Here is a 23,395-nt window from a genome sequence, read left to right on the forward strand (position 1 = left end):
GAGGTTCTTTGGAAAAACAGTATGTTGAGTAAGCGTTTCTGGTGGGTGTCAGGAGGATGGGCGATACGCTGCCATTCACCCAGCTCTGCATCTTGTACAGAGCCCTGTGATTGCAGCATTTCTGCAGGAATGGACACTGCTGGCCTTTCAGCTTTTGAGATGGGAAAAATCAGTTACTTACAGGCAAGGCTACTTGAGAATGTTTTCTTAATCCTTCGGGAAAGCTACCTATAGTAAGAGGGAAGGGAAGGATACACTTGATAGAAGCATTTTAATATTGTGTCACAAGAGAAAATGATAGGAAGTGAACAATGAGAGGCTAGGATTAAAAGCCCAGGTGGATTTGCCCTTCTCCCAACGTGTGGTAGTCTGTGTGGCTCAAGCAAGAGGACCATGACAAGTCACACTTCACTGCTAAGACACTGTCTGTGCTTCTAGAATGGTCCAGCCACCACATTTGATACACAAAGTGTATTGGATGTATTTGATAAAGCATAGTTTGATGATGTGCATTACTTTAATCCGGGAGACGTGCAAAGGGAAGCATGGTCCTGACCCTGGACTGGTTTGTGCCGCCTCATATAGACCAGCCTGAATTTCAGCGGCTTGGAACACAAGTGAGCTGCTGCAGGCTGTTCTAAAATGATCAAAGTTTCAAAATTACTTCTGTACAAAGAATAGACCGGAAGTCCTCCCTAGGGAGAAGAAACAGCAGGAGGAGGGTGTGTTACTGGTCTATAAAATGATGACTAGGGAAATTGAAGACAGGATGTTTGTTCACTGATTTTTCCCATACAAGCCTGGTGAGATAGCAGGCTCCAAAGAAGCCCAAAGACACTGTTACACAACACCTGCTTAGGGCATCCTACTTATTTCCAAAGATATTCTCAATGATAAAAGTTTGCATGGATTCAAAATGTCTATAGACAAATCCACAGGAGGAGGACATCCCCTCTGACCCAGGAGGTTTGTGAAATGTGCGTCAGCTTTTCCATGGGCAGCCAGCATCGCCCACTGTTGGGAGCACATTGCTGGGCCAGGCAGATGCCTGGCCCGAGTTTCTCCTGGAGTACTAATCATCATCTTCCGCACGCTGGGAAGCAGAGCGGTACTAGCTGATGCATGTACGACCTGCATCATAACACTGGGTCAGGAATCATGGACCAAAACGGTCCCTTTGTTGAAGAGGTACGCTCAAGGCAGTAGTGTGCAGGTAGGTCTGCTTGCAGCTGAAGCAATGGCAAGTTGAGTTAAACATTGCATGACTTGCATTTCTTCTGTTTTTTTGTGTTTTTTAGGAAACAAATCCACTGTACAGAGGCTCAACAACCACTTTTAAAAATGTAACTTACAAGAACCAAGAAAAGCAAAAAGGGGCCATGGCTGCAGATTACTCTTAGCACCTCCGACACAACAAGCTTGATTTTACTGGCAGGAAATCTAAAACCACTTGTTTCTTCTCAGCTGATTATGCAATATTTGTTTGCACGTTGCAGCGGTATAATTATTCTGTTAGAGAAAATATATTTTGTGTTGGGAGAACTATAGGTAACATATTCGTGGTAAAGGTTAGTAGAAATATTTAAAAAAACAGCCTTTAATATTAATAGCCCCTGTCTTAAAAAAAATAGCATCACAAGTATTTTTCATTTTCTCATTAATACTGAGGATTAAAAATTACCATATATAAGTCTATTTTTGTGAAATTAGTTATATACAATGATCTGTGTACTACTTTGCTCATAGGCGCAATCCCATATATTTGTGTTTAGGGATGTCTTTGTACCAGTCTATCTGGTGGCTTGCTTTAAATTTAGAAAGAGAATTTTTTCATCAATGCTGCTTAAACTACTGGGGTTAGAGGTTCCTCACACCACCTGTGTGACTGAATAGTTTTTAATCAGAAACGAGTAGTGTAATTGCCTATCTTCTGTGTGTCTAATGTATATGGATACATCCCCCCTCTAATTCTTATTTCTTGTCCTGTTTAACTCTTTCCTTGCCCTTGTTGCTGTTTGATGTTCTTTAAGAACCCAGTCCCTGGGGTTATCTCAGGGAAAGCTAAATCAAGCCCTTATTCGCTTGCAGAGTTGTTTTTTGTTCCAGGCATAGACTGCTTTTTTTTTTTTTTCCCCCTTTTCTTTTTCTTCTCCCTTCTTTCCTTTAAATTCTAGTAGAGAGGATCCAGAGCTGAAAAGAAATATTTTTAACTTAGAGACCCCGGTAGAGAAACCTTAAACCAGATTACTAGAACTCTGTTTCACCATTTACATACTATTTAGGCACTCAAAATAAACCTCACATGCTGGACCATTACATGAACAGTTGCAGAAGCCCTTTAGAAGCAGGAAAAGTTCACACACAAAGGCTCAGTATCACACACAAAGACAGTACTCTTTCGTTGATATATCCAAAATTGTGAGGTTCTTTCAATACCCAGTAGCCAAGCCATTTATTCATGTATGAAATAATGTATTCATCTTTTTGGGGCTGTTGGGTGGCATTTTTTTTTTCAAACTAAGCGACAAATAGGTCTATGGATTCCACTTCATATTGATTTCCATGAAATTAATGAGGATTTTTAAACCTCAGTTTTAGCTAGTTACTAATGACTTCCCACAAATTCTTAAAATGCAATGTTGTTATCATGCATAGCACTAGGGAAAAAAAGCCCCAATAAAATCAGCTAAGATGCTGGCATAAATAATTACAACATTGAGCTATTTTAAGCTAACAATAACGTACTTCACTTTTTAATATCACTTTTCCTCTGCAATTTTAGTACTCTGGAACAGATGGTCAAAATGTACATATGAATATACTTACGAAAAAGACTTAGAAATCAAAGATACATTGACACAGCTACAAACAATTACATACATTCCCTATGGTAAATCACATATTTGGTCTAAAAAACTTGATGGAAATTTTGTAATAATTATTTACAAAGTCTGTGCAACTTCAGTCTCTATATCCTCTACAATTCCTGGATGTGAGACTGATATATTAGCTAGCTCTGACCCATGCCTGTTTTAGGGCCTGATCCAAAGCCTACTGGAGTTAATGGCTACTGATGAGGATCTAGTTTCAGTGAAACTATTAGTTTTGATTTACAAAGATTGTTTTGTTTAAACAAACCGGCTAGTACTGTCTATTAGTGGCTTAGAACCTATAGCATATATTTCTGTGCAAAGATAAATAAACAGTATCAGATGCCTTTGGAAAGAAGGTGATGCTATAACCACATATTAAATACAGAATTATTGCAGTGTGAAGGAACTGATGGCTGTCAGTAAACTGGAACAGATTAATTACAGGTTCACATCTGTACTCTTCAGTATTCCTGCATATCTCATAGTGGAAAAAGTGCACAGACAAAGGCTTGCATCTGTGACTCTTCCAACCACTAGACCCCCACAGATGTCAGCGCAAGTTACACATGGGACCAAATCCGGTTTCCCTGACACATGGATAAAGACACAGGAGGCAAAGCTGGCCCCTGGATTCTGTCTCAGATTCCACTTGGGTCAGGATTACCTAAGGAACTAGGGAAATCTGGATTTAGCCCATGTAAATTATCTGTTACTGTCTTGTTTTTCATGTAGAAGTCATCAAATGACAAACTTTCTCTGAAAGAAATGAAAATACTTTTATTACTTTTAAAGTAATAAAAATCTATACTGTTTATTAAATACCTTTTAAGGTCTGTTTCTGAGAAGGCTGATTCTGCTACTCAGTATTAGGGTTGAAAGCCCTTCTTCTGTAGGTCACCCATTTCAACATTGAAATACATTTTGATATTCAAATGTTGCTAACAAAGTGGTGTTCACACTTCATATCAAATACTTGGTGGTCTACATTCCCTGTTCCTAGGGGAGACTTCATTTCACAAAGCTGCTTGCTCTCTTCCTATCACTTGCCTCTTCTGATCATCGGCAAAAATCCAATTGTAGACAATGTATGTAGACAACGTTTACAGTCCAATCACTCCTAGCAATCTCTCTCCAAATTATCAAAGATGTACAGAAATCAGGCAGAATGTTTTGCAATTTCCCCACTGTCACTGACTGTACTATAAATGTTTTGTGCACCTTCAAAACCACCAGTGTGGAAATCACTCAAAGAATTAAGAATTCAAGCCAGGAGAGGAAACACAAGGGCTTGGTGAGGAAGGTGCCTGTTATTGAGGGGTGTCAAAGAACTAGACTCGTTCATACAAGCCATCCTTTTAACAGCATTAATTTAGATCATAGATTTTGACTAAACCCCCAGATTTTCAGAACTTTCAAGACCTTACTTGGCATTCACTTAGAAGAAAGAGTGGTGGTCATCTTTTTTTAACTATATTATTTTTATCTTGTAGCATTTGTACCAAAGTTCATATTTTTCTTTCTTTTTTTTTTTATTTTATTTTTTCCTCCACCAAATTATGAGTGGGTTTGTGTGTGGTAAGTGGGATTAAAAAGTGTTTCTGCTGTTTTCATGAGCATTGTTTTGACCTGAGGCTGGACCTTGAGAATGGCCAAAACTTTTTTTTTTTTTAAATAGTAATACTTCTATTCACTGAATAGAATTTACTGAACTGAATAAAAGAATAATCATTAGCAATTTTATGGTATTTGTGTTTCTTCTACACCCTGTAGAATGATAATTTCAGTAATGTATGTTAAATGGATAATTTTTAATTTGATTTATAAAAGTTGCATGTTAACTGTATTGTTTATGTCCAGATTGCATTCAACTTCTTTTTGTAAAATAACTAGTGGGTAATGAGTCTGGGATACAAGACTCAGATGTCAAGTGCAATACTCTCCATGTCTTGTCTGCCTTTATACAAAGGTTCAAGTTTGTTTTGCAGTGGGCATGAGGGAGTTATTGCCCCACAAAACTTAACACGCACAATCTAAAAGAAAAAAAAAAAAGACTATTTTTATTTTAGTCTGTTGAAGGAAACAGGTAAATGCCTCAACTTGTTTCTGTTAAAAAGGAGTTATTTAACCTTGAATAAAGATTGTAAAACTGAATGCATTTTTAATGTACTTTTATTGTTCTTTCTTCATTCTCCATTTCTGCATGTGTCTTTATCAGTGTTCTCACATGATTTGATGAACCTTGTCGAAGTTCTCACGCCTGGGTGTACCCTAGAGTTTGTTTTATAACTCCTCTCCCCCCTTTTTTAAGACAGCTCATGTGATTTAATATCTGGATTTTCTTCTACTTGTGATCATTTTACTTTTCAAGGAAATGAGTTAACGGATGAAATGCTGTTCGCAACCTATTTCTGGAACTCTGATTGATTACATATGGTGTTCTTTTGTACAGTGATCTCTAAATTGCACAACTTGCTTAAAGCTAAAGATCCATTCATTCCGTAAGTGTAACAGCAGTAATATCTTTTTGGAACTACACGGCATGGTGCATATTTTTTGTTTAATCTCATGAATCCTCTTTTTCGGCTAATGAAAAGCTGTGTGTTTTGATGTCTGCTAATTTCCTGCTCTGAGGAAAAGAACATTCCTCTGCACCCCTGACAGAACTGTAAAGTGTGTTGTACTCTCCAGGCACACAGGAAGATCATGTTCTCTTGCCTTTCACAGTGGATCGTGAAAACTGAAACCGATGCAATTGCATAATGTATACTTCTGGCATGTAACTTAGAATGTATTCTACCCCCAAAAGTCTATACTTTTTGGGGGGTTGTTTGCTTTTAGGAATGGTTCGTGCTTAGAAGCTTTTCTTCTGTTTTTTCACTGACTGATATATATATATATATAAGCTAATACTGACAGATAGCAACAGAAGCACAGCAATGATGACAGGTAGAGTAGGTAAATATAAAGGCTTTGGCTTTTCAGAGATCTTGGTAGATGAGAACTGTGTTTCTTGAAGGTGGTCCATCCTCTCTCTTCTACCAGTCATCACACAAAGGCAGACAGAACCAAAACCTGATTTCCACTGCAACCTCTCCCCTCCTCATGCTATTTACACTACAATTTTAGATGTATTTTTAATCAAGTCAGACAACTTTAAATGTTTCAAGACATTTCTGTATTCAGATAGATAAAGTTCTGAAGGCATGACATATTTTTTTAAAAGCCATTTTTCCACATAGTTAACTTTTATCAGCAGTGGGTTTTTTCATTACTTTTTCCACATTTAGAATAGCAGGAGTGTAAACAAAACCAAGGTTTTGATGTATGAAGAAACAGGAAGTTTCTATTTAGTGTTGAGCAGTTAGGCATTACCTGTGTTTGAAAAAGTGTGTACCATCAACTTCAGGTGAATAACCCTAGATCAAAGGCAAATTGTACCTCCTGTTGATCTTCTTAAGTGAGAGGTTAAAACTTGCTTTCTCTGAAACTCTCAACTGACTTAAAAATCAGGCCTATAATTATAGTATACTTACCATGTAACAAACCCACAGTTGCTTCTATTTTAGGTTACAGTAGATTTGAAAAAGGACAGATTCAAAAAAAAAAGAAAGAAAGAAATGAAAAATAACAAAAACGACTCACCCCAAACCAAGCAGGGAAACCAAAACTAAACCAAACCAAACCAAAAAATTCCCAATAGTCTCAAAGAGAAAATAAGCCTGAAAATATATCAAACCAGGAAAAGAACAGTTCAGGCAGAGTCCTAGAAATTGTTAAACTCCATTAATTGTTACAAAAGCTTTGACACGCTTCCCTACAACCAGTGTTTGCAGGGAGAGAAAGTCCTCTGTGCTAATATGACATGAGCCAACACACAAGGTGACAATCCAACGAACCACAGTCACACAAGAGAATTTGACTTTTTACAGATACAGTGGTCTGTACCTCTCATATTCATCCTAGAGTGCATGCAGCTGCTGCTTCAAGCTGTGTGAGACAGCAGCTGCCAGAAACCAGTTCAGCATCTCCCTCCCACAGACCACAGGTTTTGGATTCCCATTCTGATGCTCTCTGAATGGGGCAGATGCAGAGCTTTACCAGAGAGAGGGGCTTCTCACTGAACACAGGATTTTCTGCGGGTGGTTAGCCAGCATCCCAAAGGGCCTGTGGAAAGCCCGTCCCTTAAGGTTTGTCCGCTAGCAGCATTCAGGAAATTAATTCCAAAACACATTGAGGAATTTATTGTGGGCTGGATAATCCACATGAAAACTGTGTAGACAACATGCACTTGAATTGGACTGGTCTTAATCTTTATTCCAAAGTAAGGACAAGAGTGACTGAACACGTTTAATTCAGTTTATGTGATTTGCTGTACAGTCACTGATTGATTTAATTAATTTAGATTAAATTTTGAGTTATTCCATGTTGAGATTTGAAGGACATAAAGGAGGAGAAAGACAAATAGCTGGGAATTTTCCTGCCTTTCTCCATATCAAAGGCCAAGATACCTGGCCTGACTGGTTTAATACTTGATGGCAAGTTGTTCCCACTGGTTAGAAAGTCATTAGAGCCTTTCAGTGACTCAGAGTACCTACTCTGCTGCAATTAAAGCATTTAAATTTTTTGACGGCACATTTGCATCTGATGATAAACTCAGCCTCGTGATAGTAAACATAATTTCCCTGCAGAGAAATGATGCTATGCTCGCAAACGTGTCTAGCTCTTTCAAAGGAACAGTCCACCAGCAAACATTATTCTCCTACCTGAAATGAGCAGTGACTATAGAGGTCACTGGGTTTTATCAATCTAATTTCATTTCTTGTGCCTGTTAACATATTTTCATTGGGGGCATGGAAGGATGGGAAAGAAAATTACTTTTGATTTTTCTATTGTCTTGCCAGCATAAAATTCAGAGAAGCGAGCAGAAATTTTAATAAATTGTTCCCTAGCACCTACCTGTATGTATGTGGATATGTAATACAATATAATATGGTATAATATATATTATATGTAATAAATAATATATAAAATCATAACATCATTATATAAGTAATGAAGACAGATTCTACCACTGTGTGAAGCCGGTGGAAGCTCTGGCTTCCAGACTCTTAAATCCTGGTTCTTAAATCCTCAGATATGAGACTGACTGCATATGTGATTTATGACAAAAAAACCCATTGAAGATTAAAAAAATAGATGTCTCTGCATTTTTATTGAATACAAAGTAAGGTATCTAATGCAAAAGTTATTCCACCTGAGGAGAAATTGGTTAAAGGAAAGCGGCAAAGGAAAATTGCTTTGGGTGTCTCTGTTTATGTATTTTCTAATGAGCACAGTAAATGCTTCCATTAGCTGTAGGATTTCTGAGTCTAAATGCGTACACACGGCTGGAGAAACAGATCAGCTCTTCCAAGAAGGAGTGTACAAGGTGCAAAGGCACACCCTCTCCCAACCTGTGAAGTCATGTCAGCACTGTGTACACATTATGCCCTAGAATTTCTGCAGGCGTTCTTGTTCTGAGTGTTACACCCAGGCAAGTTTTTTTTCCCCAAGTAGATTGAAGGTATGTTGTTGGAGGTTGTCTGTCCTTCCTAAGTTGTCCTTCTTAGTCTCTTAGTAAATGACAAAGCCCAACCTTTACTTCTGCTCACTCTAGTTTACACCAAAGCCACGGACACACTCCTGTTTCAGATGGCATTAAATCAGCAGGAGGCACAGCTGGGACCCTGGCGAGAGGTGTTTTGATGGTGGCTGCTGGAGACCAGCATCTGCAGGCTGGGACTCCTGCTGTCCTGCCTTGCAGCTCTGCGGCCACCCTGCCAGTGCTGCTGGCAGGGCAGCGTGGGCATGCAGGCACGGGGGGAACACACTCACTGATGGACTGGTGCCTGAAAGCATCGGTTTTCCTGGAACTGATGAAAAGTGTCCTTGATGCTTCACTGTCAGAATCAATGTCCACTCTCATTTTTTATAGTGGAACCTGTTTATTCCACGTTACCCTGATTTACGAAGCTTCATCCTGATAAAATGAAAAGGAGTTGTGTTTAAGGTATTGGTTAGGACAGGGAGGAAGACACATCTGGCCAAATAAATGAGGAATGGTTTTGCCTAGAAGCCTGTTTGCATATGATTAAGAAGCACAGAGAAAACTATTGGTCTCTCAGGTGCATTTAAAAAATGAAAAAAAAAAAAAAAGTGAAAGTTTTATGGGATTTATATTTATTCTAAAATGTCTGTTAAGCAATTAAAGGATGGCTTTATTGGTTTGTTGATCACAGTATGTGTGATTGCTGGTATTGAGTACAATGAGTCATAGGTTTGTTTAGTAAACAAGTCTACAGTCTAATATTAATAGCTTTTCTTGGGAAATAACTAACTACTCTTTTGTAGCAAATCTTTGCAAAAATTGTCTTATTCTACTATTGATTTCACTATAATAGTACTAATAATGGAAGGCTCCTTTGATGGCAGCCATGTATGTTTTAAACATGCTGACCCTAGGTTAACGAAGTACTGATGTGTCTCAGTTACCTCACAGATGCCAGTAAGCATATATAAAGGTTTGAAGTTATTACAAGCACCTAAATGCTTAAAATTTAAGCAACAAATTAGCTTCTTTGCCAGAGTTGAAAATTTAAGCTAAGCACTGAGATCAGTTATGTGACAAATTCTTGAAATGCTTTAACCAGTGGATCAGATGTATGTTATGGCTCTGAGCTCCGTAAACCTGCACTAGCTAACGGGGACTTTGGAAAGTACCTCGAGGCATAGGCTGTCTAGGCCAACAGACTGAGACGTGGGGTAGCTGTGAGCAGGAACAGTTATAAGCTGCATGAAGATTGCACAAAGTTCTATTGAATATTTTCTCATTGCATGTAATTCCCCTTTTTATGGCACCAGCGTGATTCTGATCCAAAGTCCTGACCTAACACTGGCTTTTTGCAGTTCAGTAAAAGGCAATCAAGGGAAAATCCAAGACTGTTCCCTGCACAACGTGGTAGAGTCCCTCCCCTCAAGGAGTGCAAAAGAGGATGTTCAAAGGGTAAGAGAGTGCCACAGCCACTTCCCTGTTCTCTTCATGTTCCCTGTGGTGATGCTGACAGCACGTTTGGGATGCTGCAAAGAGTTCTTTTCACCCTCTATTTTACCCATGTCCTGGCCCCACTGCTGAGAGGCATTTGGAACCGCAGCGTGTATAACTGAGAAGCAAATGTCTATTTGTGCTTTAGCTGCAGGTAGTTAAAGTTATATGAAAGGCTTGGTACCGGTGCGTATGTATTACTGAAATCAGGATTTGCTTAAAAGACTGGAATATGGTAAAAATACAGGTAAGGCAGGCAGCACTGCACTGGGTAAGTGTGGCAAGGGAACCCTCGAGAGAAAAAGACAATGGCAAAAAAATGACTGTTACATGGAAGGATGAATGATATACCAGGTATAGTTGTGCCAAGGATCTCAAAGGGAAAGGATAAGGCAAAGACAGTCTTTGAGAAGCTAACGGGGCTGGGCCAGAGGCTGCTCTGGCCCCACTAGCCAGTTTTGTGTTCTTGCAAGTATTGCAGTATTGGGGTTTTTTCCCTTAATGCTACATTGGATGGATTACATGAATGTCTTGTCTGCTACTGGATTTGATACTACTGCCAATCAACACCAGGTCTGACATGCTAGATTTAGTAAAATTTCTATCCAATATTAAAGCATCTATATTATAACAAACTATTCTAGATTTGTGTCAAGTGAGCATTTACTGGGAAAGGAGCGACAAAGGGCTTGGAAAGGTGAGGATTCAGCACGAGGTGTCCTGTGTGGCACAGCAACAGCCACGTAGGTAGTTTGCTCTCTCCCCCCATGCCCGTGGGGTTCCATGCAGGAACGGCAGCTATGCAGCAGGGGTTTAGAAGCACAAGGTTGTGTCAATGCTCTTGGTGTCACCCTTACAAGGGAGTGTTTCACTTCAGAAAAAGAAGTTGCTAGCCTAAAGCTATGAACAACTAACAAATAAAACTGAGTTACATTTATTAAAACAAGAGTTACATTTATTAAAAACCCCACGTGCTGACTAGCAAACATTAAACTGGCAGTTTGCAACTGGGGCTTGCAGTTAAGCTGAAAGTGGCCAGTATAAGCTGTCCTGTAGGGCTGTCTCACCCGGTGTGCGCTGATGGGGACCACAACTGCTCACCCGGTGTGCGCTGATGGGGACCACAACTGCAGAGCCTGGCGGCCACAGCGATTGCCTTGGAGCACGGAAGGATGGAGTAGTGTCACTGAAACACAGAGCCAGAGCTGCCAGAAGGAAAAGGGGGTCACTGGGCATGGTTGGGACGTGTCACAGGAGGCAGGGAAGGGGGAAGCTGTGCCTGTAGCTGGGTGTAACTGGAGTGGCAGAGCTGATAAATCAGAGTAGATCTGTGTCTGGGGTAAACAAGAAAATTTTTAAGTGAAAGGGAAGATGAATACAAACTTTGCTGACCCAAGATGCCTGGGAACTGTAATTTTTCAGAGCTGAACTGGATCTAGGGTGGTGCCCCTAAAAAAGATGGAATTTTTCGTTGCTGGGCACAGCTAACGCAAGCAATGTAGTCCTGCTTTTTCTTCCTAGCTATTCTCTTGTTTGGTATTCCCATTCTGGCTGGTAGGGAAAAAAATAAGACCCGCCCTCATACTTCAGATCATGAACAGAAATTACTGCATGAGGAGATGCTGAGCACATGTCACACTAGATCTCTGTGTGCCTTAGAAAAGCAATGGGTTTGTGAGAAAATGGAATTTATGTGAATTGGATGAGGGCTTGTATTTGTGGATGAGGGCCGTGAATGCACACTGGGTTCCTGTCTCTGTGCAGGTCTCATACAGAAGGCTGAGTTAATGTCTAAGCAAAGACAGGGAAGGTATTGAACATCTGTGTAGAGCACCTAAATAGCAAAGGCATATCAGCTCAGACAAGTGTGTGTGTTTGTGTGTGTGTGTGTGTATATATATATATATATATGTCCAAGTATACACAAGAAGTAAAAGAACAGATCATTGGCAGAAAAATTAGGAGAAAAATATTTACAAAAAGTGGGTTCCAGACAGAAAATGAAATAAAGGAGCCAAATCACTACCGCAAATGTCTTGAAGGAAGACCGGTAACGCTTTGAACAAACAAATGACTAGAACAGGAAAGTCAGACAACTTACTGTGCAAGATAAACTATGTCAAGTTTACTTCAGAAAATGTTGGCAACCAGGTTGGTTTTACAAGCCAGCAAATATGTCTTCTTATTGTAATTAAGTAGGTATAGCTTAGCTATAAATACCCAGGCCAGTGTAACTGCAGCTACTCTAGAAAGGATTTAACAGTTTAGTAAGAACAGAATAGATTAAAGACAATAAAAAACTGTTCAGTCAAAAAGGAAGATCTGAATATCAAAGAAAAAAAAAGAAGCAAGGAAAACTACTCAGAATTAATAAGTTGCTAATTTGCATTCAGTACAATATTTTAAAAAGCATGGTTAATAGGTTCATTATTAGGAATCTGTAATCAGAATATCTCTACCTTGATCTTACTGAGATGAGCAGAAAAAGCCACCTGAGGTGGGGCTCTTTCCCACAACCTTGAGCAGCCTCATTTTTGCTCCCTGGCACCTTTATTTTTAAACGTAGTACCACAAACATAATGTCACCTCTCAGTGTGACCCCAAAGCAGGTTCTGGAGCAAGAGTGCCCTTTTCTGGAGCTTAGTGCCCAAAGCAGTGGCCGAACACTTCCGAAGAGATGTAAACAGTTCCAAAGTGGCCAGATTTTCATAAATGGCTCATTAACAAGCTTCTCTCTCAGAATCTGAAATTCTCTGAAAGCTGCAGCTTTCCTGAGAGGTACATTACAGCTCCTGCAGAGTTTACAACCCTTCTGTCTTGCAAAGTCAGGTCCCTTCCAGAACAGCTTGTTCAGCAATGTTTCCTGCTGTTTGTTCTCTGCCAGACATTTTTATCATGTTGAACTGGAGGAACCCCTCCGGTTACCTACTTCTTCCTAAGTGTCTGGCTTCACTTGCTTCTCAATTCCTTCTTCTACCAAACTACCGGTGGGAAGCTCCCCCCAAGCACAGAGGTTTCTGTTTCCATCCTTGTATCATGACTGCGGCAGACACGGGCGAACGGAGGTCAGCTCAGTTATGCTCCAACTGTACCTTTATTTTTATAAATTTATGTATACATTTATACACTTACTTGCTATGCAGAAAGAACCATGCAGAAACATGCTTATGCAGATAAAAACCGAGCTGTCCTGCTGATTCCAGTAAATGCTGTTATCTTTAATACAGAGGTTCTGCTTTCGACCTTCCCTCTGCCACTCGCTTCCGTAGGACGGGACGGAGGCGCAGCCCCAGCGGGGCAGCTCCTGCCGACGTCCCACCGAAGGCAGAGACGAACAAAATGGAAGGCGGCGATTACTTTTCCCCACGCCAAAATGTAAAACGACATGGGGTGGACAAGCTAAACACCGAAGCGTGTGCGTGGGGTCGGTGGTGCGGGAACGGCCGGGGCAGCTGGCCCGAACGCGGGCTGTGCTCCCAGCGCTGCTGCCCCCAGCGCCCCTCCGGGTGCCGGTTGGGTTTAAGGTCTGGTTTTACGATAGAGGTACCTGGGGCGCGGGCGCGGCCCACTGAGCCTTTGCAGATGGAAAGGAAGATGAACGCGGCGCTTTGTGCCCCCTCCAGCCCCCAGCCTGGGCAGCGGGCCCGGGCTGCGTGCGCGGCGCCCCCCAGCGCGGCCGAGCGCTCCGCGGCGGCGGGTCGCGGGGCGGGGGGGGGCGCTCGACGGGCGGCCCCGGCCCCACCGCCGCGACCCCCCCGCGCCCCGCCCGCCTCCCGCGGCCGCACGGAGGGAGCCCGCGGGCCTCCTCCCCCCCCGGGCCGGGCCGCCCCTCCTCTCCTCCCCGCCGCGGGGCGCCGCCGGGGTGGGATCGCTCCTCTGCCCTCCCCGGGGCCGGGCTCGGCCGAGCGGAGCGGAGCGGAGCGGGTGGGCGCAGTGCCGCCGCGATGCTGGCCGTGCGGCTGCGGCTCCTGGCGTGCTGCCTGCTGCTGGGCGGCCGCGGTCCGGCGCGGGGCGCCGCGCTCCGCCGGGACGAGGTGCCGTCCCTTTGGAGTGAGTGACGCCTCCGGGGGCGGCCCGGGGTGGGGTGGGGGGCGGCAAGGGGTGCGCAGCCCGGGGGGGCCGGCAGCGGCGTCGGCCGGGCGGTGTCGGCGTCCCCGCTCCGCGCCGGGCTGAGCCGATCGCCCCGGCCGCTCCCCAGCCCCGTCCCTGCGGCGGGGGAGCCCGCGGCCCCGGGCGCTGCGGGCGGCCGCGGCGGGGCGAGGCCGGGGCGAGGGTCCTGCTGGGGTCCGGCCGGGCGAGGGGGTCGGGGGCGCGGCGGCCGGGGACTGGCAGTGAGCCCCTGCGAACCCTTCTCGGCCCCCCACTGCTGTTCTGCTTCCCTTGCTTTCCTTGCACCTGGAGGGAACGTAGATGATTTTTTTCTCATTTCCAATAAATTCCAGTAACTTTCGCTATTGCCACATAAGCAGTTCTTGCAGCTTTTTGGGGGGAAGGAAGTGGGAGGTGGGGGGGAAGGAAACAGAGATACCACGGCTCCTGGTTCTGTTACAGCCGTTCGTCCAACTATTAGCTGTGCTGAACCGAAGCAAACAGGAACTTGGCAGTACCACCGCGCCTGTGCCCTACCGGCAGCTAGAGGCCTCGCTTCTGGCAGACTGTGGCTTGTCACCTTGTCCTTGTATCCAGGGGCCTGGATGCAAGAGAAGTGGGATGTTTCCAAAGGCCTCCCTCCACCCTGCCAGTTCCCAAGGTGCAGGCTATCTCCTTTTCTCCTTGGGTCCCCTGGGGCTGGCAGGTCTGTAGAGCCCTTGTGGCTCTTCTCCAGCAGGGTATCGGGCACAGAATCCTCCCTGACCCCAGAGACTTTGTAACAAAACCCTTCTACACGATCACCTTAAAACGCATAGCACGGCTGAGCAAGCTGAAAGGAGGGCAGCCCTAGAGGCATTCCCAAGGTTTGGTGTTGCTCCAGTTGCCTTGAGGAGAGGGGCTGAGCTGGGGCCGGGGCAGCTGTCCCTGAGCCTGCCACCTCTGGTGCCTCGCTCCTGCCTGGAGCTGGCAGCCCTCCGGCCAGCACGGCTCTCGCCAGCTGCATTTTGAGGTTGGGGAAGCGGAAACCACATTTGGAAGGGGGCTGCTTAGCCCGTAGCCCAAGAATTAGTCTGACCATTCTTGGCATAAATTGCTGTAGAATGAAAAAGTGAATAACAGCATGCTTCCCAGAGATCATCCAGCTGGGCTGTTTGTGTAGACTGTTTAAGACCCTTATCTTTTCTCAGCAGTCATTGCAACTCTTAAGAGTCTTACAGATAAAGGCATTCAAAGCTCGGAGAATCCATCTTTGGGTTGTGGCATTGCTCTCCCTGCCCTCAGGAAGCTCCTGTGCGCTGTCAAGGTGGGGGTAGATTGGGAGTTTGCATAAGAAGTTTATTTAAGTGTGAATACCAGTATCACGGTGATTTAACCTCATGAATCAGTGTTTACTGGTGCTAAAAACATCCCAGCTTCCACTTATCTAGCAAATTAACGGTCTATTTTCTTGGTCAACCAAGATAAAACCACTGTGTGGAAGACATACCCTACCCTCGCATGCGAGGCAGAAACCCTTTCTGGCCATGTAGATAGAGATGCCTGTGTCGCCCATGGAGGATTGGGTTGGATAAGAAGGATGAAACCAGAGCAAACTATACAACGTCACAGAAAATTCAAAGCAAGGGGCCAAGCTGAGTATCTGTCAGAGTGTTTTCTGATGGTTTTTCAGTGAGCACAAATACCTGAGAGCTGTAGAGATAGGATGGATTAAAGGAAGCTTGCTCTGCCCAAAATGGTTGAAGACTTAATGTAGAAGAGCTGCTGGGCGAGGTGCAATTACATGTAACGAGCTGATGTTCACCTGCTGCCAGTTAGAAAGGCTTGCCCCTGCTCCTGCACTATTGCAAGCTGCTAGTGCTGATAGCCACGTGGAAAACAGTCACTGTTACTGGTGATACAACCTGCAGCGTGACTCTGTCCTCTCTGTAAGTTAGACTGCTTGGTGTGTTCTGTGTAGGATCTGTCACCAAATACCTTTCCATAACCTATACACTCTGTTCTGCTTGTTGGTGAGCTGATCTCCTGTCTGTCGGTGCCACAGCGCTGTCCTGCTGCTGCTTGAAAAATCTTTCTTTTCTAGAGCTACACCTAAACTGCATGTACTAAACCCAGACACAGCATCTGGGTGGACCTCTGCATCTCATGCTTCAGATGTGGGCTATGTCAGTCTGAGAAGGTTTTTTTTATTGTAGTTACTGCTTCGAGCTGTTAGGTGTAGTGAATTACAGCAGCTGAAAGCACACGTGGCAGAGATCATTGCTGTAAAATTTCAAGGCAAAATGAAAGTGCTGCTCAGGTTTTCAATGCATAAATCTCCCAAGGCATAACTATCTTGATTATAACATGAGAGGAACTGCATGGGTTAATTACCATTGGGTTTCAGAGGGAATGAAATAACTGAAGCATTAAAAGTTTGTATTTTGCTGATTTCCAGTTCTTCAGCTGCCCTCATTTTTTTTTTCAGTCTATATGCTCAGTTAAACATTTGCTCCCAAGATGTTAAACAGCTGAGTTTTTTTTCACATACTTATAATGTGATGTCACATAGTTCAGTGAATTTCTACAGGATTCCAAGAAAGCCGGGATGTTAGGCTGACCCCACAACATCTGCTGTGGTCCAGGGTAGTCATGTATAGTTGAGCAATATGCATCCAATAGGGAAGGCATACTTTAACCCTTGGCCACCAGCTCTCGTGGTATACATAAATCCTATCCTTTCTGTATGCTATTTACAATGCAAAATATTTTCTTTCTGCCTCGGTAGTTGCAGAGAGTGAAGAATGAAGATGGCAGTGTCAGCCTTAAACTTTTTTAGCTTTCCCTTTAATTGAACTCTTCCATCTCCACCGGAGAATTATTGTACAATATGCAGTCTGACTTCCTGTAGCACGTAAACCTGTACTTCCTTAGTGGGTGTTTCTTGGTGGGTTTTTTTCTTTGAACATGACTGATGTTTTTAGGCACCCCATTTTTATTTTTTTGCCTATCCAACTTGAGAAATATTACCTGGCCTTATTTTTATGATCTTGGAAGAGGTCCACGTGTTAAGAACTCAGCTGGCAGTAAATTTAGACCAGTGCTTTTATTTTTTGAAGTGTCAATCACTCGGATGAATATTTTCAGTTTTCTTCCTAAATAGTTCCAACTAAAACATTAGTCTTTTGATACTATTCAGTCAGTAGCAGTATTCTACAGAATGAAACTACCTTTTTTTTCCCCCCTCCCCTACAGATAAAGGGATATTTATTATCCAAAGTGAAGACTCCGACATGTGCGTTAAAGTGGACACAGTTGGCCTTGTTCTGGAAGACTGTAGTCAGCTCTCAAAGGACATGTTATGGAAATGGGTATCCAATCGGCGTCTTTTCAACATAGGCAGAAGCACCTGTCTAGGACTGAACATCAGTAGACCAGAACAGCCATTAAGTATGCTCGAATGTGATTCAACTCAATACTCCTTATGGTGGAATTGTGATGGAAAAGCGTTAGTTGGTGTATCAGGGTACAAATTAGCCATTGAAAATGGCAAACGTATTGTGGCCAAAAAAAAATCTACCTACCAGTGGAAACAGTACATGTCCTATGATGAAGACCTTTGTGAACATCCATTTCAAGGTAAAAATAAAATCTTGTCGTAGATGTGTTGGTGAGAAAAGTTTTGAAAATTTCTTTTGAAGCAAGGTCAGGTGCTTATGATCCCTTCCAACCTCTATTGTGGTTTGGGACTCAGCGTCTGCTTTTTCCCATGCAGTGGTTGAGGTGAGCATACCACACAACTGATTTTTTCCCTTATCTGTTATATGGACCCAAAAAACCACCAGTATCCTGGCAAACCAGGAAATGGTCATTTCAGATCCTCTATGACATAGAAAGGGGAACTAAGGATTTGTTGTTGCCCATCCTGCGGCTTTCATTATCAGATAAACTCAAGGAGAGATAAGGAAGGATTTGGAATTCCTGTCACTGCAAACCTGTCTGTGATCGCAGTGTGCAAGAACCAAATGTTTGCAATGTTCAGCACCTGGACTCTGAACGTGCCAAACTTTGGAGCAGAGATCAGGCTTTTGATTAATCCTGCTGTACAGCTAGCGAAGGCATAGGAGTGTATGTCAAGATCCAGGCCTGCAGACCTGGGCAGTTTTCCAGGTATATGGACTAAGACTGAACCCATTGACTACAAACGGCAACAGGCAGACCGTGCGTTGACCCCTGCCTTAGCGTTTCTGTAGAGGGAAAGACCTAGTGTTTGCACAGTGTGTCTCAGGCTGGAGCTGTTGATTCTCCCCATTTGAACTGGGTGTTTGGGTTGCAGATCTGGTCTCGGTGGTTTCCTCTGTAGGTATAGCTGGGCTTGGCCTTTGTTCTCACCGAAGTCCTTCCTTTGGGACCTGTGAAAACTGGGAAAGCACTATAGCATCCGACCTCCTCTTGAAAACTGAAGACCAGACAGAAAATATTTAAACCCACAAAAAGTCTTACACATTTGCTATGTACACATAGCAAGATGAAAGCAGACCTCGTTTAATCCTAGTACTGCAACATCTAAGGGAAGAGGATCAACCTTAGGCAGGCACTTCTAGCCTAGTTTCAGGACCAAAGTAATTAATTGCGTCAGCAAAATCTCTTTTGCCTCCAATTTCTATTTTCTTCCTTCTACCTTAGCATAGGCACACGTAAATGTAAGCCACCCTGTTAGTCCATCGTGTTGGGGGGGGAACATCTTCAAAGAAAAAATGTGTATAGCTGTGGTGAGAGGTCTACAACTGTTGAATTTGGTCTCTTGCCAGGACTGGGATACTTCTTTGCAGCTCCATAGCTAGCAGCACGATAATGGACAGGCAGAGAGGCGATCCCAGGTTTTTTTTTTCTCATGTTCTTTGTATCATCTGTTCATATCAGAAGGCTTTAAAGGGCATTTACAATGTGTAAACTGCTTTTTTATATGTGTACAGCCAGCCATTAACTCTGGAGACCTCTAGGAACCTGGCAGTGTGCACTGATTCTGTAGCTGAAGGACTTTGATCTTTAGGCTATCAACACGGGATCTTTGAAAAAAAAAAATCATTCAAAGTGTGATTGTGGTTCTTTGACCTTTTGTAGAAGCTCTGGGATTAAGGAGACACTCACTGAGGTAAAGCTTTTACAGCTTTCAGTTGCACTGGATTCTCTCAATATTTTGGTACTCAAAGTACAATAGGAAAATATTTTAACTATTTTATAAGTCATTAATGGATTGTGACAACAGATGTATCTAACATCAGTTCTTTAGCTAGATTATTATTCCCCATGGTATAAAACCTTATTTTTGGAAGTTTATTTAATATTCCTTTGTCTTTCACAGTTCCTTTCCCATAGAATGACAAAGAGGATGGAAAAAACATTGGAAATCCACTTATAAAGAATGGGAGGAGCAGGGGAAATAATGCTAAGTTGCTTGTCAGTTATAGGCTAACAAATAAAAAATAAGTAGAGTTTGCACCCGAGCATGTACTGATTCTGCTAACTATTGTTTTGTGTAGTTCTGAAATGGAAGTGCAGATTTTAAATGTTAATTGCTTAGATTTGGGAGGTTTTTTCAGTTGTAGTAAGTTCTGAGAATGTGCCTTTTTTCATGGTGACAAGTTTCATAAACTATTATTTCCAAATTCTGTTCACTGGTTATGCTGCTTATACTTGTAATGTTGTTTTATCAATTATAATGTATCAATTATAAATTAGAAAACAGCTTTAGACATTTTATTTATCATTGCTGCTGAAAACAGGAATAATGAAATAAGGGGGTGAAGAAATTTCTGTGGTCTGCATTCTTTTAATCTCTGCATTTTATTCTGGTTTATTCCAGAAACATACACCTTGCTGGGAAATTCCTTTGGTTTCCCATGCGTTTTTCCATTTAAATATAACAACAAGTGGTATTATGAGTGTACCAGAGATGGAAAGGAATTTGACTGGTGTGCCACAACAACTCACTATGAACAAGACGAAAAATGGGGGTTTTGCCCAAATGCTGGTAAGATCTTGCTTGTCTTCTCGCTTCCCCCACCTCCCAAGAGTATCTTTGTCCTTTCCTAGTAGTTCTAGGGCGTGCTGTGTTTTAAATTACTTCCCTTCTGTTAGAGGGGAATGTCTCTTTAAAAAACGCAAAAGAAGACTTCAGCAAATTTTATGGCAATTTATCACGTTTGGCCTTTAGAGACCGAAGTCCTCATCCCAAAAGGAAAACTGCAGGGAGTGAGCAGAAGGATGTTATCCTGCACAGCCCACTGATCTTACCCTGCAGCGAAACCTCTCTCCTGTGGCCCAGTGATATACAGGGGGCTCCTCTGGAGCCGGTAAAGTCAGGGTTGCTCTTGCAAAGTCACGTTCTCCTTCTGACTGTATTACAACTTGCACATTCCTTTTCTTCTGTGCACGACTTGGACATGTCTTGGGCCTAAAACACTTAGAAGGAATAGCTTTAAAAATACGTGCTGTCAGATGGATTTTGGATGTATAATCTTCGTGAATATTCCGGCTTCCTGCATAAATAAGCAGAACAGTTTCTTCTATTGGCAGCTTTCCAAAAGTGATTTGGAAAAGCCCTCCCTGCACGAGCTACGTTTCAGATCGGTGTTCCAAAGCATCTTAAAAACAGCCATAAATGTGTCTTTGTAAGGGGGATTTCTGGGAAACCATTATAATGGGTGGTATTTGCAGCCTCGCTTATACTTTGTAATTTTATTAAGTCTGTTCTCTTGAATATGGGGTAGGAGGAGATCCAGCGGCTGCTTCTCCACAAGGTGAGTGAGGTTTTTGTAGTTTGAATATTTCAACATTCAGCTTTAGGAACAAATGATCGGCTGGTATGAAGTCAACGTAGCTCTCTGGCTATATGAGAACTGTGAAAATCACCACCAGCTGCAGATCAGCTCCTGAGTATTTTAGCCACCATATGAAATACAGAGCAACATCTCATCCTTTGGGCCCTATTTCCGTGTGTTTCTTTACCAAAGGAACATGAAAGGAGTTCACAGCTGAGCTTCCATCAGGATGTTACTGCCATAAATTAATGGAATTGTTCAAGGTGTTATATTTCTGATTAGTCTGTAGTCTTGGGCTGTTGGTGACGAGTCTGTTTTTGAGCAGGGAGTGGCTGTGATGTTTTTTGGAAGAAGAACCCTGACACGCACCTTTGCTACCAGTTCAACCTTGCATCTATGCTGACGTGGCGTGAGGCACGGGCTGCCTGTCAGCTGCAAGGAGCAGACCTGCTGAGCATCGCTGACCCCGAAGAGCAGAATTACATAAGTAACTTAAGCAGTGAGTAGACATTTCTCTGGGGACCTTGTAGGAAACCTGTAGTTAGATTTCCTCTTTAGCCGTGCAAAAGGGGTAAGCTTTGAGCTTAATACTCTGTGTGATATCTCTCCAGTTGCTGCTTGCGAGGCTTCGTCGCTATCACATCTCAGTAGAGCTGTTTGAAAAAGTTCCCACCTTAATATCCCAAGGGCAGAAGTGTGGTTTGTGTTATGTGAGGGTGCAATTGTATTAATTCTCCCTCCCCACAGAAACTCCATTATTGCAGCTGTGGTTATGGAGTGTGTTTGTTTTCCTTGGAAAATTGTGCAAATGTTTGCCTTCTTTGCAATGTACCCTGGTGTCCCTTTCTCCTGTTAAGCTTTTTTTGCAAGCTGGATTTAACCAAATGTGAATGACAAGAACATTTCTGCAGGCTTAAAGTAAATGTCCTGTATGGGAAAAAATCCAACTCTGCTTTGATAAGTGGATGGGATCCCTTCTTTGATAAGCCCTTGGAGCAAGCACCTCAGACAAATTTTGTAGAACCTTCTGACAACATGGCTTTTGTGGGTATTTTAGCATGTGTGGAGAGGACGGAGCAGAGGAATGGGTGGTGGAGCTGTGACGAGAAAGGATACCTCAGGTTTCTTGCCCATTGCTTCCCATGATTGCTGGTTTTCAACTGCAAGATACAAGCTAACAGGAAGTTTGTGATATTGTTTCCTTGGCTTTATGATATGCCTGCAGGCTGTAAATGGACTGAAAGCTTTTTGGTTTATGGGAAGCTAAAACAGGCTAGCGTTGATGTAGCTGCACGTTCTAGATTTAACTTCTAAGGTCAAGACTTGTGTAGGAAGGGTTTGCCAGATGAGTAGCTTTTGAAAGATGCAGACTTCTGAGTTTACTCCTTTTCTCTCTCTGTTGATTAACAAAGTAATGGACTTTTTCTAAGCAGAGAAAAAACAGCCTGAACTTTCTGGAGAATGATTTGAAGTTTCGGGTTATTCCTATTCTACAAAGTCAGGACAGCAGATCTATACCTGTAGATATTTTGAAACATGGGGAAAGCATGAGTTATTACGTGGGGTTTTTTTTTCTGTTTCAGGGCAGTTAAACACCACAGATGTGATGCTGTGGACAGGTCTGAATCGCCTGGAGGAGGATGCTGGCTGGCAGTGGTCAGATGGAGCACCGCTAGTGTTTGTGAACTGGAGAGCAAGTACTTGATGTTCTTGGATATGTTGTAGCTGTTTAATTACATGTTGTCTGTAACTGCAGCTTGATACAAGACTGCTGTTTCTGCAGCTGCGTTTGAAAAGTGCATCAAGTGAACAAGTGTACCTTTTTGTTTGGTAGAAATATTTATTCATATTCATGAACTAAAAGCCCCTTCTAGGGATGTAGCATCAGTTGAGGTGGATCTGTTCAAAACATTAATGGTCTAGCCCTTTTGTCATTTACTTTTAAAGATGTTTTTAAGATTCCAGTTGCATATTTAAAAGCTATGCTCTGGATGGTTTCATGGAGGAAAGGAGTTTCAATTTGTTTACGTTGACATGCTGTAATTAACATTAGCACATTAACATGATCTTTGTGACCTGGTTTGCTACATTTTGAGGTCTGTCCGCCAGCAGACATAGCATAGACACTAGAGCTTATTTCAGCCTCTCATCTGATAGCAGCAGCCAAGGACGAATTGCCACACATGTGTAAATCATGGTCAGTGTTCAGCTGTCTATTGTCTTGGTGTAGCATTACCAGAGGTTTGGGTGTGTGGGGATGTTTATACACTCTTTCAATAAGGTGCAGAGAGCCTGACAATACCATTTTACAAGAACCGCGGTTTTTTGTAATTTTGTGCTTCTCAAAAATGTCTTTGCAGATGTCTCTGATAACCGTTATAGAGAAAATCATTGTGCAGTGATTAATTCAAAATTGAAGTACGGCTGGCAGAGTTACTTGTGTGAATCTGGATTGCCTTTTGTATGCAAAAAATATCTCAATAAGACAGAGCATGAAACATTGGGTAAGTCTCTCAATGTCACTGTATCCTATTTGTGGGTGTGGAAGG

General features: G+C 42.7%; 2 protein-coding genes across 10 annotated transcripts in view; both read left to right on the forward strand.

Moving 5' to 3' along the window:
- ITGB6 (integrin subunit beta 6) overlaps window positions 1-4,608 on the forward strand; it is a 51,990-nt gene extending 47,382 nt beyond the window's left edge. For all 8 annotated transcript variants that reach the window (XM_080399162.1, XM_080399161.1, XM_080399163.1 and 5 more), the window contains one exon: window positions 1,299-4,608. In XM_080399162.1, the coding sequence (XP_080255288.1) occupies window positions 1,299-1,400 (102 nt within the window). In that variant the 3' untranslated portion in view covers window positions 1,401-4,608. The remainder of the gene's footprint in view (window positions 1-1,298) is intronic.
- A 6,483-nt stretch (window positions 4,609-11,091) lies between these two features.
- Window positions 11,092-23,395, forward strand: part of PLA2R1 (phospholipase A2 receptor 1) — a 46,121-nt gene continuing 33,817 nt past the window's right edge. The window contains exons 1-6 of one of the 2 annotated variants that reach the window (XM_080399136.1): window positions 11,092-14,004; window positions 17,278-17,661; window positions 19,889-20,056; window positions 21,172-21,345; window positions 22,430-22,543; window positions 23,207-23,350. In XM_080399136.1, the coding sequence (XP_080255262.1) occupies window positions 13,899-14,004; window positions 17,278-17,661; window positions 19,889-20,056; window positions 21,172-21,345; window positions 22,430-22,543; window positions 23,207-23,350 (1,090 nt within the window). In that variant the 5' untranslated portion in view covers window positions 11,092-13,898. The remainder of the gene's footprint in view (window positions 14,005-17,277; window positions 17,662-19,888; window positions 20,057-21,171; window positions 21,346-22,429; window positions 22,544-23,206; window positions 23,351-23,395) is intronic. The other variant, XM_080399137.1, reaches the window with a different exon arrangement.

This window comes from Falco punctatus (genome assembly GCF_963210335.1).
Source record: "Falco punctatus genome assembly, chromosome: 8".
Classification (NCBI taxonomy): domain Eukaryota; kingdom Metazoa; phylum Chordata; class Aves; order Falconiformes; family Falconidae; genus Falco; species Falco punctatus.